We start from the raw sequence: 18454 nt of genomic DNA, 5'->3' as shown, positions 1-18454 counted from the left end.
GTATTCTGTGTTATAAAACTTAAGTGTGAAATGAAATAGGCCAACAACAGTATTCATTCCTGCCAGGAAAACATAATGGGAGCTCATAACTGAAAAGATGCATTTTATTTTGCACTCTGTCCTCTTCTCACAATATAAACTCTCACTTTATGAACTCACTCATTCTTGCTCTGGAGGTTTCTAGCCCTTGTGTGCTTGTGAGACCTGTCTCCCCTCCCCCACCCCTCCCCCACCCCCAATCTTTATTCTTTGCCTAGGTGTTTATCATGAGTTCCTGGCCCAAATGGCCAACTCTATAAATTCAAATTCAGGTTACGTTCAAAGTAAAGTTACCATATCCTCCTCTCTCTTCCTTTCCCTAGCTTGGTAATTGGTAGCATTTACCAGTCTCCCAAAGCAGAATTTGAAGTCATTACCTAGCAAGTTTTATAGGTTCTCTTTCCCCAGCTCCTCTCTGGTTCAGGGACATTTCAGTATTGTTCTTGATAGAGGCTCGAGGGTTTCTCATGGTTTCTCATAGGTGCCTCAGCCCTGGGAGCTGCCGTGAACGCAGAGGGAAGGCTGTGCCGTTGGCGTACTGGGCTCCTTTCCTGTTTGACTTCAAAGCAGCTCTGCTCTTTTCATAATAAATGTATTTATTCAATGTACTGGGTGATTGCTATGAGTTTATTTGCTTTAAAAACAAATCTGCTGCTTAGGTCTTCCCCTTTTTTTATTTACACTGCCACTGAATAACTTCAGCCAGTCATCATTTCTGTTTGGTTGACTATCATAGTCTTTTGAGTGGAGTAGAATAACATCATGGGTAAGAACATGACAGGGTTGGAATCCAGCTCCATCACTAACTAGCTGACCTTGATGTTAATTAACATCACTATGCTTAGGTTTTTGTCATCTATATGGCTGGGGTAATATCTTCTTCATAGCTGTAGTAATGAGGGTTTTTTAAGTTACCAGCTGCAAAGTTCTCTCTAGAACCGTGTCTAGCCCCCAATAAGCATTATAAAAGTGTTAGCTATTGTTATTCTCTGGTCTCCATGATCCCTTCTTCAAACAATTTTTTTCTTTCTGCAGCCAGAATGATTTTTGAGAAATGCAAAGCAGGTTACTCTCCTGATTTTAGTACTTTGTGGCTTCTTATGAACTTCAGGATAAAGTTTGAACTTCTTAGACATATAATGTCTGTCATGATCTGGTCCCTGACTCCCTCTTCAGTTTCAACTCTTCCTAATTTCCTAATATTCTAAGCTGTAGCTATTTTGAACTTTTCTATATAGCTGCTTAAGCCATCGGTGTTGTCTCAGCTCTCTGGCCTTTGCGTTTGCTGCTTTCTCTGTGTGGAGTGCCTCTTTTTCTTTCCACCAACTCTTGTTCATATATTAAGATTCAGCACAGGTGTCACATCCACTGGAAGGTACCTAACGTGGCTTCCCTGGCCCCACTCACCACCTCCCACTCCACCACATCTGGATTAGGCATTTGCCCTTTTTGGTCTAGTAAAGCAGAGGCTAAATTTTTCCTTCTTGTCTAGCAACTGACCTCGTAGTATACGTTCACTATTTCCTGAATGAACAAAGAATGAATTACTTCAGCTGAACTTGTGGAATTCTTTGTGTCTTTCTTCTAGAACCTCTTCTATTTATGGATCTATCCAGAATACCATATTGAATGGTCTTTTATTAGTACTCATGCCTAAGGCACTTCAGATAATTGATAGATTATTTTATTTTTGTGGTACAAATATACATTCGTGGTTTTTTAAAAAATTTTTCCTCCAATTTTAGTCCTTACACTATTTCCTGCTACACAAACAAATCAACTCATTTTGAAATAGTTGTTAATGTTTTTATGAAGGCAGTAACTTATGACTCACTCAGAATACAATTATAGTTCTTATACTGTTCCATAGAATTGGATTTTAACATAATTTCTAACTATATTATGATTTCTTTGGTATAGTCAAAATAGAAATACAGAAATAAAAATAACATTTCACCTAAGAACTGTAGGGCTTGCTAATCGTACTTAGAAGTATGCTTTATTTTCATTGCATTTCACTTCTGACATTAATTTTAGGAGGTAATTATTAAGGTATTTTAAAGAATTTTAATGTCAGATCCATTGTTTTTACAGATGCCGAAAATGAAATAATGAGACTGAGTAATTTAAACCAGGTAAACTCAAGAGAGAAAGCTTTTGGCATTGGTTTACCAAGAAAGTATTTTGATTGTTATAGTTGCTTATTAGTAATTTTATGTTTACTGATTAATAACAAACTTTTGCATCATACATTGACAATTTTAAAAGTTGCATAATTGAAAAATGCAAGTATACATACCTCTTTGAAGATTAACTTGACAAATGTTCCGTATGTAGAGACAGTGGAAGAAGATCTCCCCAAAGTGAGGGATGCATTTCGATTTCTCTTTATGATATTCAGAGAGTTATTTCTCTTTCTGATGATTACAGGTTATTTTGTAAATATAAGTATATATTTTTTCAAATATAATAAAGAAATCCTCTTTATGAATGTCTATAAAATGAGTGACTGGCTTTAGATGGCCTAGTGTTGCATGCTTATAATTTTTATATACCACTAAAGAAATGCTGAGTAGAAATGCACAACTGTATAGCTTGCCTGCTTTTTTGTAAACGTGAAATTTTCTGTTATCTGAATACACACTGTTTTTAACATGTTTGTAGGATAACAATCTCGCTGAAGACAATCTGAAACTTAAAATGCATGTCCAAGGTTTAGAAAAAGAAAATTCCTTATTGAGTCAAGAAAAGGTGGGTGCGATAAAAATGCGGGCAAAATTAAGATGGTGTATTATATATAGATCACAGCTGAGGGCCAGTTCATATAGTGAGTGTTTAGTTCTTGAGAGTCTTGAGGATAAAGTTGGTCTTATTGATGTCTGTCAGGCCAGGTTGAAGTACTTGGGCAAGGTGCAGAGAGGCCGAGCAGAATGTGCATTTAGAAGTGAGCCTGTAGGCATACAGATATGAGCAGAAAAGGTAGATTAAGGCTCTGTTTTGGTTTCAGATGAAGTCCTGACAGCAGCAGCCTACACTGGTGGGTGGGGAATCTGGAGTGGTGTCCTGTCGTGACGGTACTTATTGCTTCTATGCCCCAGAATGTATCTAGAGTGGCAGACAGGAATTTCTTAGTGATAAAAGGTAAAGAGGGACATTCTCAGTGGTAGAAATAGGCTCTCTTGTGTATATTGGTAGCAGGGGTGGAATAAGATTTTATAATGCAATGTTAGGTATGGGGAGAGGTATTTTTATTTTCGTACCACTTGGGGATAATTCCTTGGCTAAGGCAGGAGTTTAAATATAGGATAGTTGTAAGCTGGTATTATTACAGGCCAGTGTCTCAGTTTAAAATCGTAGTTTTTAAAAAAATAACATATATTTACTTATGTACATAATCAGTAATATATACTGAAAAACTTCAGGCTGTACGGATGTAATGTCCTTCACACCTCTGTTGGTTGGTATTTCCCCAGAGGCTTTGTTTCCTACCAGTTTCTTGTATGTACTTCCAGATTATATCCATGCATGTATGATTATATATATAAACAGCTTTAAAAAATAGCAATATTAACATACTATGCATACTTCAACATTATATTTTTGACATCCTTTTCTATTAGCATATAGGCAGTGTTTTTCAAAGGGGAGCTGTTGGTATTGCGATGGTAAAATTCTTACTTGTGTACACTGCCCTGTGCATTGTAGGATCCTGGCCCCCACTCTTGCCACTCACTAAATGCCAGTAGTTTCTCCCAGTCATTTCTTATTACTATAGTATATACATTTCCTTTGTTCTCTTCTGCTTCCATTAGATTCTGCTCTTTTCAGTTATTTCTTTCTGTAACTAGCTAGGGATATTTTGTAGTTTGCAGATCTCTACACATATCTGATAAGGTCTGTAACTTTTTCATGGTATTTTTGGATTCTGTAACTATTCCTGATAGCCGTTTCTCCTTTCTTTTGATGTTAAGTAATTCATTGTAACTCTTCTTTGAATCATGTCTGCTATGGGTCTGCTCACTGGTGAAGAATGCCAAAAGTGCCTGCAAGGCCATATGATGTATTACTAAGATCTACCTGAAAAAAAATTGTGATCGTCTTAATTGTACCGATAACTCTAGAAAGACATAAGATGATACTATTCCCATCTTTCAGTTGTATTTCAAAATAAACTTTTCAATTGGAAGAAGAATGAGAATTTTGAGGCTGATATTCTAATATAGTTTTCATTAGTCTCTTTTGTAAGATATGTATTAGACTACTTGTGGAAATTTGAGATTCTTATTCACTTAATTTGAGATTCTTATTCACTTTAAAGTAGACTCAGTAGAATTTTGATTTTTAAAAATATCAGTGAGAGAAGGTTTTACAGCAATATTGAGTTTATCTTCTGGGATTTTGTAGGAAAAGCATTAATTACTTAAAAAACAACATAAAATGTACTTTAAAAATGACATAAATATATCTTTAGGATTATTAGGTTTGATAAAGGAAAACCCAGTATGTGCTCAGCTTAGGAGCCAAAGGAAGGAGGGTACTTTCTTGGGTGAAGAAGAGATTTTATGTCCTGACAGAAGCCAATAACATGAAAAATTTCTTGAATGAGGGAAAAGAAGCCTTTTATATGCTCATTAGAGAGGACAAACTTCAGATTGAATTAGTGTTGATTTTTTTACACTTTTGTCTATGGCTGTTGGTAACTAGATGTTAGGGAGTGGAAGTAAAGGGATCCGTTAGACTTGGGACATTTAAAAAAGTATGTGTGCAGTGGAAGGGGAGGAAAAGGAGAAGCAGCAGTAGGGGTGGGATCAGGAAGTCTCCACACAGGAAAGGGAAAGTTTTTTGTGACGAAGTTGGAGCTAGAAGACAAACTCAGGTTTTTGCGCCATGTCTAGGGTTATAGAAGTACTTTGTATATGAATGAAGGCTGTGGTTTGTTGAATTTTGTATGCCATTGCTGAGGTATTATGCAATAATGTTTCCAGCTCAGAACATTTAAAATAGAATCCCAAGTTTTGTGTGTGTGTGTGTGTGTATATATATATATGTATATTTTTTAATCTTTTGGTGTCTCTTCTTGCAATTATACTATGTGTTGTTTTTTTTCCCCTTTTATCATTCAAGGAAGAACTTGAGAAATCACTTTTAAAATTGAACAATGAATATGAAATAGTTAAAACTATAGCTACAAGAGACATGGATTTGGATTTAGAATTACAAGATTTAAGACTTAATTTGGAGGCAAAGGAACAAGAACTCAATCAGCGTATCACTGAAAAGGAAGAACTGATAGCTGAGTTAGAAGAACTGGATAAACAGAACCAAGAAGCTACAAAGGTAACAAATACTATATTACAGACAGTGTGGCAGCACGTTCCACTCAGTAGCCTGAACACCAGATTAACAAACAACGGGGATTGTTGTGATTTAATTTTGTGTTTTCATTAATATTTTAGTTCATTGGTGTTCTAGTCCTAGAAGTTGGCAAACATTTACTGTAAAGCATTAGGTAGTAAATATTCTTGGCTTTGCAGACCGTATTGTCTCAGTTGCAACCACTCAATCAACTCTGTTGTCATGATATGTAAACAATTGAGTGCAGCTCTGTTCCAATAAAGCTTTACTTACAGAAACAGGCAGCAGGCCTGATCTGCCCCATTAGCTGTAGTTTTTTTGACTCCTGCCCAGTGTTTAAGAGTTGTAAAAAAACAACATATATCATTTACTTTCTTTAGTTTTAAATTCTCATCTCTGAAATGATAAAATAGGTTTGCTATAAAATATTAATAAATAATTTGGGGGGGTTTTTTTTTAAAGTTGTTTTAAGAAGGATTAGAAATATTGGAGGATTATGATGCATGACATTTTATAAAATTTTCTATTGGTACTAAGATAAGAGAATGTTTTAAAGTCACCATGCAAATTAATTTTTCTTTCAGCACATGATTTTGATAAAAGATCAGCTATCAAAACAACAAAATGAGGGAGATGGCATCATCAGTAAACTGAAAAAAGATCTAAATGATGAAAAAAAGAGAGTCCCTGAACTCGAAGATGATAAAATGAACATTACTAAAGAGTTAGACATGCAGAAAGAAAAGTTAATTCAAAGTGAACTGTTCCTAAATGACTTGCATTTAACCAAGCAGAAGCTGGAGAATAAAGTAGAAGATTTAGTAGATCAACTAAATAAGTCACAAAACAATAATTTAAACATCCAGAAGGAGAACTTCGAACTTAAGGAACACATTAAACGAAATGAGGAGGAGCTTTCTAGAGTCAGGGATGAGTTAACTCAGGTTCTTGGTCAGGACTCTAACAGTAATTTTAGGGATGATTTACTTAAAGAAAGGGAAGCCGAAGTGGGAAGCTTAAAGCAGAATCTTTCAGAAATAGAACAGCTCAATGAAAATTTAAAGAAAGTTGCTTTTGATCTCAAAATGGAAAATGAAAAGTTGGTTTTAGCATGTGAAGATGTCAGACATCAGTTGCAAGAATCTGTTGCTGGTAACAGTCGGATTTCTCTGGAACAGAACACTATTGTGGAGGCTCTAAAAATGGAAAAAGGACAGTTGGAAGCAGAATTGTGTCAGGCTGAAAAGAGGCTTTTGGAAGAAGCAAAGAAGTATGAGCAGACCATTGAAGAACTGTCAAGTGCACAGAATTTGAGTGCCTCTGTTTTACAGTTGGAACATGAGCGTTTAATTAAACTCAATCAAGAGAAAGACTTGGAAATAGCACAACTCAAAAAGAATATTGAACAGATGGATATTGATCATAAAGAGACTAAGTCAATTTTGTCATCTAGTTTAGAAGAACGGAAGCATTTGACAGAACTTATAAATGAGAAAGAAATTTTTATTGAAAAACTTAAAGAGAGAAGTTCAGAGCTCCAGGAGGAATTAACTAAAAATACTCAGGCCTTAAGAAAAAATGAAAATTTAAAGCAAACCATAGAGGAAAAAGACAGACATCTCGCATCTATGAAAGAGGAAAACAATCATCTGAAAGAAGAACTGGAACGACTCAGGGAGCAGCAGAGTCGAGCTGCACCTGCGGCTGAGCCTAAAACCCTCGATTGTGTTACAGAACTAGCATCTGAGGTATCTCAGCTGAATGTAATAAAGGATAAACTTGAAGAGGAAATAAAACATCACCAAAAGATCATTGAAGATCAAAACCAGAGTAAAATGCAACTACTTCAGTCTTTACAGGAGCAGAAGAAGGAAATGGATGAGTTTAAATACCAGCATGAGCAAATGAACGTCACACACACCCAGCTCTTCTTAGAGAAAGATGAAGCAATTAAGACTTTGCAAAAAACAATTGAAGAAATCAAAACCCAGTTGCATGAAGAAAGGCAGGATGTTCAAACAGAGAATTCTGATATTTTTCAAGAAACAAAAGTCCAGAGCCTTAATATAGAAAATGGAAGTGAAAAGCATGACTTATCTAAAGCCGAAACCGAAAGATTAGTAAAAGGAATAAAAGAACGAGAATTGGAGATTAAACTTCTAAATGAAAAGAATATCTCTTTAACTAAACAGATTGATCAGTTGTCTAAAGATGAGGTTGGTAAACTAACTCAGATTATCCAGCAGAAAGATTTGGAGATACAGGCTCTTCACGCTAGAATTTCTTCAGCTTCCTACACCCAGGATGTTGTTTACCTTCAACAGCAGCTCCAGGCCTATGCTATGGAACAAGAAAAACTGTTAGCTGTTTTGAGTGAAAAGACCAGGGAAAATAGCCATCTCAAAACAGAATATCACAAGGTGATTGATATAGTTGCTGCCAAAGAAGCAGCCCTCAGTAAACTGCAAGATGAAAATAAAAAACTGTCCACTAAATTTGAAAGTAATCCCCAAGAAATGTTTAGAGAAACTGTTCAGAATTTATCGCGTATCATTCGAGAAAAAGACATTGAAATAGATGCACTAAGTCAAAAATGTCAGACCTTACTGACGGTTTTACAGACATCTGGCACTGGTAGTGACGTTGGAGGTGTTAACAGTAATCAGTTTGAGGAGCTTCTGCAGGAACGCGATAAATTAAAACAACAAGTAAAGAAAATGGAAGAGTGGAAACAGCAGGTGATGACCACAGTACAAAATATGCAGCACGAATCAGCCCAGCTTCAGGAAGAACTTCATCAACTTCAGGCACAAGTGTTGGTTGACAGTGACAATAATTCTAAGTTACAAGTGGACTATACTGGCCTGATCCAAAGTTATGAGCAGAATGAAACCAAACTCAAAAATTTTGGGCAGGAATTAGCACAGGTTCAGCACAGCATAGGGCAGCTTTGCAATACCAAAGATCTTCTTTTAGGAAAACTCGATATTATTTCGCCCCAGCTCTCTTTTGGATCATTGCTTACTTCCCAATCAGCAGAGTCTCTTAGAACGGGTAAGTCTGCTATATCGAGTGAGTCTTCTCAGCAAGAGCTAGAAGAGCTAAGAAAGTCACTGCAGGAGAAAGACGCAACAATTAGAACTCTCCAGGAAAATAATCACAGGTTGTCTAATTCAGTCGCTGCTACCTCAGAGCTAGAAAGAAGAGAACACGAACAAATGGATTCAGAAATTAAGCAACTAAAGGAGAAACACGATGTTTTACAAAAGTCTCTTAGAGATAAAGACCTCTTAATCAAAGCCAAAAGTGATCAGTTACTTTCTTTAAATGAAAATTTCACAAACAAGGTGAATGAAAATGAACTTTTGAGACAGGCAGTAACAAACCTGAAGGAGAGAATAGTAATTTTAGAAATGGACATTCGTGAACTAAAAGAGGAAAATGAAAAAATAGTAGAAACAACCAAGGAAAAGGAAACAGAATATCAAGCATTACAAGAGACTAATACAAAGTTTTCTGTGATGCTGCGAGAAAAGGAGTTTGAGTGCCTTTCAGTGAAGGAGAAGTCTCTTGCCTTTGAGCAGCTGCTGAAAGAAAAAGAGCAGGTACGTGTTGGACGGGGTGTTACATACAGAGGGAAGTCGGAGTGGAGGAAACTTTTTAGTGCGTTAATTTTATCGATGTCATCTTTGAAGGGGAATATGAGTTTGTTCATTTAGAAATGCTTATTTTAAGGTATTCTGATTCCTTCTAAGTAAATGTTCTTTAGAGGCATCTGAAAGATTCTCCCCCAAATTACTAGATAGTTCCAAATATTTTTAGTATGAGATTAATTTTTTACAGGCTGGTAAATAGAAAAAGTTTAGTAGCAATTAATATTTTTCTTTAGAAAATAGAAATGTGTTACAAGAGGGAATTTTGGAGTCAATGCAATTTAAATTTTAGGCATATTTCAGTAGCTGCTGGGAATGGTTGACATTTTAGAGGTTCTTATATATAATATGGAACTCTGAAACACGCTACATCTTTGACGATGATCTACAGTAAGAAATATATTTATTTTGTGACACAGTAAGCACGTGTGTAAAACTGAAAAGTTTCAGGAATCAGAAATTCCCTTACTACATGTGATATTCTATTTTAAAAAACAAAGTGCTGGATGACCCATTAAATTGTTTTTTTATGAATCAATCACAACTTGATATCTGAAAAGGGCCCATTAAATTGTTTTTTTATGAATCAATCACAACTTGATATCTGAAAAGGGCTAACCACAAGTAGTGCTTTCACACAGTAGGGTTAGTAAATGTTCTGTTCTCAGTTCTGTCACTGGTGTGACGCTGGGTGTGTTTTAACCATACTGGTTTGTTTGTTCAGTCATCAAATGGAGGATTGTAGCAGTTATATATGTAAAATATCAGTAGTTTATGATATATTTAAATTTTTACATGCAATTGATTTTAATAACGTTTTGAAGACCTAGTATATCATACTGTGATAGGGCTGTTTTGATAGTGCTTTATTAGTCTGATTTCTATGCTTTCAGTAGTAGAAGTTCGGAAGAGAAATGAGAATAGTCAGCAAGTGCTTCCTGAGCATTTATGTGCTGCCAGGAACAACATACAAAATGATTTCACTTCTTTTGCCAATTAAATTCTCTTGGAGTCTTGAATTAAAGTTTGAGAATACTTGATGTAGTTTCCACTCGGTAAGAAAAGTCTTACCTCATCTCTCCTTCTTTACCATCTGATTATGTAGGCACACTGATAGTGTCACGGTGTCCTCCTCCCTCACATACAGCTTCTTAGCTTCTTGTGGTGCTGGTCTGTACTCGGTATGAAGAAGACTCTTAATGAGAAGAAGCTTTCTATTGCTCACGAACCAAAATTAGGTGTAGTGTCTTAAGGCTGTAAGATTACAATAGAGGAAAGTAGAACAGTGAAGTATTCTTTTTCAATATATATTTTCCTTTTGTAGTTGTAGCATCTCGTAGAGCTTAGTTCTATTTCATTGACATTTATAGATCTAAAGTGCAAATTTAATTAAGATTTACCTGCTTTTCAGGAAGCTCCTAAAGTTAAGTCGTACTTGAGGGTCATTAGCATAAACTAATTTCTTCCAATACGCTATATAAATTGAAGGATACCTTTATTGTTGTATGTTGAATATAATAAATAACATCTCTCTTTTTAGAGAGTAAGAGATGTTCTCAACAAGAGATCTTCAACTTTATTTAATTTTTCAAGCATTTGTTCTTTCTCTGTAATCTGAAAAAAAAAATGTTTTCACTGAATGTCTACTTGGAAGATACTGGCCTCACTATCCAGGAGGGTGTGTTTAGAATTTGAGCTAGTATCTTAAATTCATGGCTCGATTTTTGCAACGAAGCGTTATCTTTTTGATTCTGCCTTTAATATATTGTACTTGTATGGAATGCATTCAGGAATAAATTTTCACAACCATCTAGCAAGATGCCATTTCAGACTTGCCTTCGTTTGTGAAATTGTTGCCAAAATGTTCTTTTAAAATAGACTGCGCGTATGAAATGACTTCCCCTCGCTCCTCTGCTAGCATCTTGACACTGTTACTCTCTCTAACAGCAGTTGTGTATGCCTGACACATACATACCTACAAGAGGACACACACACACACACACACACACACACACACACACACACACACACACTTTTTTGAGTGATTTGGGAGTTTGTGAACACTTTGTTTAGGGTAAATTTGAAGAGATTGTGTCTTTTGAGTTCTTTTTAGAACATTTCTAACAAACTTTTGTTTTTTGATTATTAGAAAAGTTCCAAAGATAGTAGGGTTCCCACATACCTCACACCCAGTTTCCCTTATTTTTCATACCTGACATTACTGTGGTCCACTTGTAACAACTAATGAACCAGTATTGATACATTATCATTAATTAAAGTTTATACTTTATTTGAATTTCCTTTATTTTTACCATATGTCCTTTTCCTGTCCCAAGATGCTATTCAAGATAGCATATTATAGTCATCTTGGTCCTTAGGCTCCTTTAAATTGTGACAGTTTTTGATGTTCTTGACATGGTTAACTATATTTTAAAATTAATTGATGAAGAAATGTCTTTCTAAAATGTATTTTTCATTAAATCTAAAGTTATTTCTTTCCAAAAGGGCAAGGCTGGAGAGTTAAATCAGCTTTTAAATGCAGTTAAGTCACTGCAGGAGAAGACAGTTATGTTTCAAAAGGAGAGAGACCAAGTCATGTTGGCCCTGAAACAGAAACAAATGGAAAACACTGCGGTGCAGAATGAGGTATGCTTTCACTCAAGAGAAACAGTGATTCAGGCACCAAGTTGAATAATTATTAAGTAAGAAAACTGTAAAGAGTACCATTTAAAGTGAATTTCCTGGTTGATTTTTTTCTTAGTCTTTCTCTGATGTGCTATAGTAGGATTTTGATCTCCCAGAGTGTATTTTATTTCAGTTTTCAAAAGCGAAAACCAGGAATGAATCATCATGTTGTATACCTGAAACCAAATTATACCTTAATCTTTTTTAATGAAAAAAAAAAAAAAGTGAAAATCATGGCATATCTTGTATATAAGAAAACTTTCCTACTCATAAAACATAGAAGAAATTAGATTTCCTGAAAAAATGGTCTGTCGCAAAAAGCCTCGTACTTTGTATAATTAATTCCATTGTCCGTTATAGCCACAAGGAATGAGATCTTACGTAAATCTTCCAAATGAATATTCAGGATGATTTCAGGAGACTTTTCCCAGCATAAACACATCTTGCAGTATGAGAAATTTGTCCACAATTAAATGCTTAAACAATGGGGAAAAATTTGATAACAAGCGGCTTGTGGGATGGATGGCAGAGTGGGGGGGCTGTGAATTTTGTAGAAGAAAAATAAAGAAATGTCCTCTATTTAGGTTCAACATTTACGTGACAAAGAGTTACGTTTAAACCAGGAGCTAGAGAGATTACGTAACCATCTTTTAGAAACAGAAGATTCTTATACTCGGGAAGCTTTGGCTGCAGAAGATAGAGAGGCTAAACTAAGAAAGAAAGTCACAGTATTGGAGGAAAAGCTAGTTTCATCCTCTGATGCGATGGAAAATGCAAGGTAATTTTCTCTTTCTTTTTTAGCATTAATATTAACCAAAACTTCTTGAATGTAAGACTCAATAAGTATTTTTCATATATTACCTCATTTTATTCACAAAAGTTAATATCTCCATTTTACAGATGAAGAAAGTTAGGGTAAAGAGGTTTGGTAGTGACCTTCCCGAGATCAGGCACACACACTGTGTGTGGGTTTCATACTCAGGTCCATAACTCTTAACCAGATCTGGCATTCAAACTGAGATTTCTATGCATTGTAACCATTACTCTAATTGCCTCTCATCATTTTAGAAGCTTAGACTTAAATTCTGACTGATTTAATTAGCCGTTCAGGCTTCCAAATAATCTAATTTATGTAATTTTTTTTTTTTTTTTAAATCAAATGACCTAATGTTGAACAAGGTTTGGCTCTAAGAAGGGAGAGACCTAGGTCAGTATGAATTAACTCTTGGCTCTAATAAATTAATGAGTAACCAGGTCCCTGCTTATAATATTTTAAAATTTTATTTCTCTCAATAAAATGCCTTGTTTTTCTTTTTTTTTTCCTTACTACAAAACATTTTATTTTCCATTTTGGGAAAATCACATAAACCAAAAAGAACATAAAGCCACAGTCCCACCCACCCCAAAATCTTTTTTGTGAGCCTTTATATGCTTCTATATGTGTGTGCATATATGTATATATATATTTTAAAGCAACATAGAGATCATACTTTCAAACTGTTTTGTATCCTATTTCTATCTACTTAATATGAGTATCAGTTACACCATATGTTTCTGCAATATCACTTTATGGCTACACAATATACCATGATTTGGATTGCCATAATTTCTTTAATCCAGTCATTTATTTTGGACATGTAGAGTGTTTCAACTTTTCAGAGTCACTAAGAGTGCTATCATGATATCCCAAGATAGGTATTTTTATGTTGATCACAGATTATTTTCTTAGTGTAAATTTTTAGAAATGGAAGTTCTCATTCAAAGGGCATTTTTAAAACTTTTGAAATGTACTGCCAAGTAATCTTTCATAAGAATTATGTCCATTTATATTGCCATTAGTGGTATATGCATATTTTCACTTATCTCTTTTCTATGTATGATGCTGAGGGAGACAGAAGGAGATAGTAGGTATTATATTCATTTGCAAAGAGACTCTGAGCCAGTAGAGACAGTACTGAGGGTGACCTCCTCTCTCACTTGTAGGCCCTACAATGTAGGGTATATTGTTATGCCTTCAGACTCATATGGAAAACTTGTTTAAAATGAAAATGAAAACAATGAATGATCATTTGTGTATGTGTTTAACATTGGCAGAAATGCCAAAACATCCTCAGGCTATCAAATTGATAATCTTTCTTTTCAATTTTAAGGCCCTGTTTTTTCTAATTAAAGTAGTTTCCAGTCTCTGCCCCCTTTCAGTCACCCTTCATAATAATTACCAGAATAACCTTCATTAAGTAAAGCTGTGATCTTGTTACTCCTTTTTTTCAGACCAGGGTAGATGCTCATGATTTGGTCCCAGGCTGTCTACCCTTAGCCTTATTTCTCACTATCATGTACATTCAGCCAAACCGTATTACTCAGTTTCTCAGAAACAGCTACTGTTTTTCTTTTTCCCCTGCTTTTTCATTTCATATCCTTCTACCTGAAAATAGGCCTGATCCCTCACAGTTTCCCATTCATCAGACCTACTCAAATAAAAGAATTTGTTTTCCTCAAATAGAAACAGTTCCTTACTAAAGAATGTTTTATTTAGTCTGATAGGGCACTTATATTTTACTTTAGGGTACAGGTAATTGTTGACTATCTTACAGTTCTTCCCACCCAATGGAATGTAAAGTCACTTAGGGTAGAAATGATGCCATTTATTTTGTACTCTTCCCACAAGCATATATTCTTATACATAGGTTTAATAGATCATCAGGAAATATTTGTTACATAAGTAGTAACTCAAATCTACAAACCAGATTGTGGTGTTTTGAGCCCCTTAACAACAGTCATAACTGGAAATTTATTAATTTTTTGAGTGACATCACTGCTCATTTCATTCTTACAATCACCCTTTGAGCGATTTGCTAACTAACAAAGTTCAATAAAACCCAGGGACATTTGAGGGCATTCGTCCCTTGATTATCAATTTACTCCTCTTTCCACAAGAGGGTGCTATTGGGTAAAGTTTCTTCAAAGTTAGCCGCTCTTAATGAGCTTTGATGGGCTGCTCTCGAATAAGAATTTACCTGGATGTTAAAAACTTAGGAAAGACTATTGCTCTATTTTGTATGTAATAATTATACATTAAAGAAGTACATCAGTGACATAAGCCTGGGTAGGTGCTATATAAATCTCTTAGAGAACTCTGAGTTATTATTTGGGGCAGGTATAGGGGTTATTTAGTATAAGCAGAAAGGTGATGGTAAAAGATAACTAGTAATCAGAGCAGTTAATCAGTGGGCTAATCTTAGGAAAGTCATGACTTCACCATGATTACAAGTGTTAAAAGCAAGGGCGTGTCATAGAATTCATTGCTTGTTGGGTTGGAAGCCGGACAAAATGACTTCCAAGGTCCCTTACAACTTATAATTTTATGATATATGATATATGATATAAAACATCGTAGAGTTTTAGCCTGGAAACATGAAGGTTGCGGGGTATTTGTAAATTTTTTTTATAGTGGCATTTTTTGTTTAGCCCAATTCTGTATTTAAATTGACTACCATTTATTCACAGTTACTTTCACAGAAAGGATGGTTGGATTAACAAAAACAACAAAGATCAGGGGCACTCTTCAAGTTTCTTTGAACTCTAACTTGAATTTAGGGCAGTAAAATGTAGGGAAGGTCAAATTCATAGAGACAGAAAGTGGAATTATGGTTGCTGGGGGAAGGGGAGTTATCGTTTAATGAGTGGAGTTTCAGCTTGGGAAGATGAAAAAAATTCTGGAGATGGAAGGTAGTGATTGTACAAGTGTGCATGTACTTAGAGCCACTGGACTCTATGCTTAAAAATGGTTAAAATGATAAATGCTATGTATATTTTACCACGAAAAAAAAAAGTAGAGAAGGGGCTTCATCTTATTAAAGTTATCTAAATACTTTGAAATCTAACTTGCATTTAATCCAGTAAAATGTAGGGAAGATGTTTCATCTTGTAAAGTACCTAAATAGAAACAGTTTGACTTTTATTTTTTGTTTGTTTGAAGCCATCAAGCCAGTTTGCAGGTAGAGTCATTACAGGAACAACTGAATATAGTCTCTAAGCAAAGGGATGAGACTGCCCTGCAGCTTTCTCTGTCTCAGGAACAAGTAAAGCAGTATGCTCTGTCACTCTCCAACCTGCAGATGGTACTAGAGCATTTCCAACAAGGTACGTTGTATGGTCAGCCTTTCAGTGCAGAAAAATTACTGTAGTTACCGGGAATGTTGGCTTATTTGAATGCTATTTTTGATTAGGTGTAGGGATATCTTTGAAAGGTTACCCATCTGTAGGGGGGAAAGATAAGTAGTCATTAAGTTAATTTAGACTGCTTTTACAATTAAGACTGCAGAACATAAACTATAGTATTTAAAATTTTGGTTTAGTATCATGACAAGTTAAGGTGACCATTGGGGAAGTGTGAGGGTCACATAGAAAGGATCATGTGATGAAGAGGGGAATACAAAGGACGAGTGGGGCCCACATGTAGAAAAGATGGTCTGGTTCTGAGATATTGGAGATTGAACCCACTTCCAAAAGTTAATCATCAGTAACTACTGTCCTTTGAAGTATTGACGAACTTGTCCTTAGCTCTTCATCTATACTTTGCGGTAACTACATTTTCTAATTAGGTGAAAAATACTTTTCTAGAAACACAGTAACAGCGACCAGAGAAGTTTTACCCCAATAACAATATGCTTTTTCACATCTACCAACTATCTTCCGATTTACCCCCTTTAGTTCTTTCACCCGTCTGCTTGTCTATTCATACGTTCAGTAATCATTGGCAGTGAATTAACTGCTAGTGGGAGGCAGGTGGGTGGTGAGGGGGTATGAGGCTAGTGAAGCGACAGGGGTTATAGTTACGTGTCTAAGCTGAGGTTTAAACTTGTATGAATGTACACCTTCAGGGTTACTCATATGGTTGAAATCTTGAATTTTAAGTATAAGATTTCTCTAGGCCGACTCTGTATAATGCTAGAGTGGACATGCGTGCAAAGTAGTGTGGTACCGAGGCCATAGGGAAAGCTTTGCCAAAGAGGAAATATGTGAGTGGAGTTCTGAAGGGGGGAAGAGTTTGCAAGATGGACAAGATGGAGAAGCATTTAGGCAGAGGAAACTGATCTCATTACTTAAATCCAGTTGATATTATCACTAAAGGTATATAATTTTCTTGTTGAGACATTTTTTACCAAGGATGAGCCTACGCTGACACATCATCGTCACCCAAAGTCCATAGTTCACCCGAGGCTTCGCTCTCGGTGTTGTGCATTCAGTGGATCCGGACAAATGTGTAATGACACATTTCCATCATGATAATGTCATACGGAGTATTTTCACGGCCCTGAAAGTCCTCTGTGCTCTGCCTGTTCATCCTCCTCGTTACCTCCTGCAAACACTCATCTTTTTATTGCCACCATAGTTTTGCCTTTTCTAGAATTGTCATTATAGTTGGAATATTACAGTATGTAGCCTTTTCAGATTGGCTTCTTCCACTCAGTCATATGTGTTTAAGTAACTTTTTTTCTTTTTTAGAGGAAAAAGCTATGTATTCTGCCGAACTAGAAAAGAACCAACAGCTGGTAGCTGAATGGAAGAAAAAAGCCGAAAATATGGAAGGAAAAATGCTGTCATTACAGGTTGGTTGAAATAATTTTTCCTTGTAATTTTATTATTAATGAAACAATTAGTTGTAGAATCTTTGTCTTGGAAATAATCTTCTAAACAAATAATTTAGTAAATATTGTTTGAGTGGCTAACCTGTACCCTGTGCTGGGGCATAAGAGGGAACAGGACACTCAGGACACAGCAAATATGAGATGATAGGAGATTTAAATTCATTAGTATAGATGGGTATCTTAGAGATCACAAGAAAAAAATCTACAGTTTTAACTTTATAATTTTCTCTTTTTAAAATATATTGCATACTGTATTTCACATGGATTAAAATAATGTATATTATCCCATTAGATCTTTTTCTCTTGCAGCATAATCCTTTAAAATATTTCTCCTTATTTATTATGCTGCATTTCATACATACAAAAATTATACATAAGACATAAATAAAACGAACCCTCATGAAGACAGATGACACGAAAGCAACCTGCTTTTAGATTTAGGATAAACTTTCTAAGTCATGAGTAGACTCTGGTGATAGCTGATGGAAAGTAATAAAATTTCTTTACATGTCATTACTGGTGAATATGCTATTCAGGCACATTAATATTCCAAATAAGGGAAGCCACGTTTCCTTTAAAGGTTTGAAATCTTTATTAAATATATAGATAATATGTATAAAATATAAGGATAGCAATACAGCAAATACCTACATGCTCACCACACAGTATAAGAAATAGAACGTTGTCCTTTGAAGCTCCTTGTGCTCTCCTCACTTCATCCTCCTCTTATCACGTCCTGGGTAACTCACTACTCCAAAATTTTATGTTTGTCACCCCCTTGGTTTTTTAATTTTTTTAATGGTTTTATCACATACAGATTTGCACTCTAAACAATACAGTTTGTTTTATATATTTTTGAACACTGTATAAATGGAATTTTGAACTGTATATAAATTGAATCATTCTTCTGTGACTTGCTTTTTTTGCTTAGTATTATGTCATGAGTTTCAGTGATGTTACTGTGTGTTACTGTGTGCAGACAGTTCATTATTTTCACTGTTCTATTCATTACATGAATATGTAATTTACCTGTTTTATTGCTAAATAACATTTCATTTTCTGATATAAACA

The 18454-nt window shown here is 35.3% G+C and overlaps 1 protein-coding gene across 3 annotated transcripts in view; it reads left to right on the top strand.

The window, feature by feature from the left end:
• TRIP11 (thyroid hormone receptor interactor 11) overlaps positions 1-18454 on the top strand; it is a 68436-nt gene that overhangs the window by 18269 nt on the left and 31713 nt on the right. For all 3 annotated transcript variants that reach the window (XM_023538355.1, XM_011373154.2, XM_011373153.2), the window contains 8 exons: positions 2134-2174; positions 2704-2790; positions 5164-5376; positions 5979-8999; positions 11553-11693; positions 12317-12510; positions 15712-15875; positions 17241-17344. In XM_023538355.1, coding sequence (XP_023394123.1) covers positions 2134-2174; positions 2704-2790; positions 5164-5376; positions 5979-8999; positions 11553-11693; positions 12317-12510; positions 15712-15875; positions 17241-17344 — 3965 coding nt within the window. The remainder of the gene's footprint in view (positions 1-2133; positions 2175-2703; positions 2791-5163; positions 5377-5978; positions 9000-11552; positions 11694-12316; positions 12511-15711; positions 15876-17240; positions 17345-18454) is intronic.

This window comes from Pteropus vampyrus, unplaced genomic scaffold (genome assembly GCF_000151845.1).
Source record: "Pteropus vampyrus isolate Shadow unplaced genomic scaffold, Pvam_2.0 Scaffold219, whole genome shotgun sequence".
Taxonomy (NCBI): Eukaryota; Metazoa; Chordata; class Mammalia; order Chiroptera; family Pteropodidae; genus Pteropus; species Pteropus vampyrus.
This window is presented reverse-complemented; position numbering and strand designations above follow the sequence as displayed.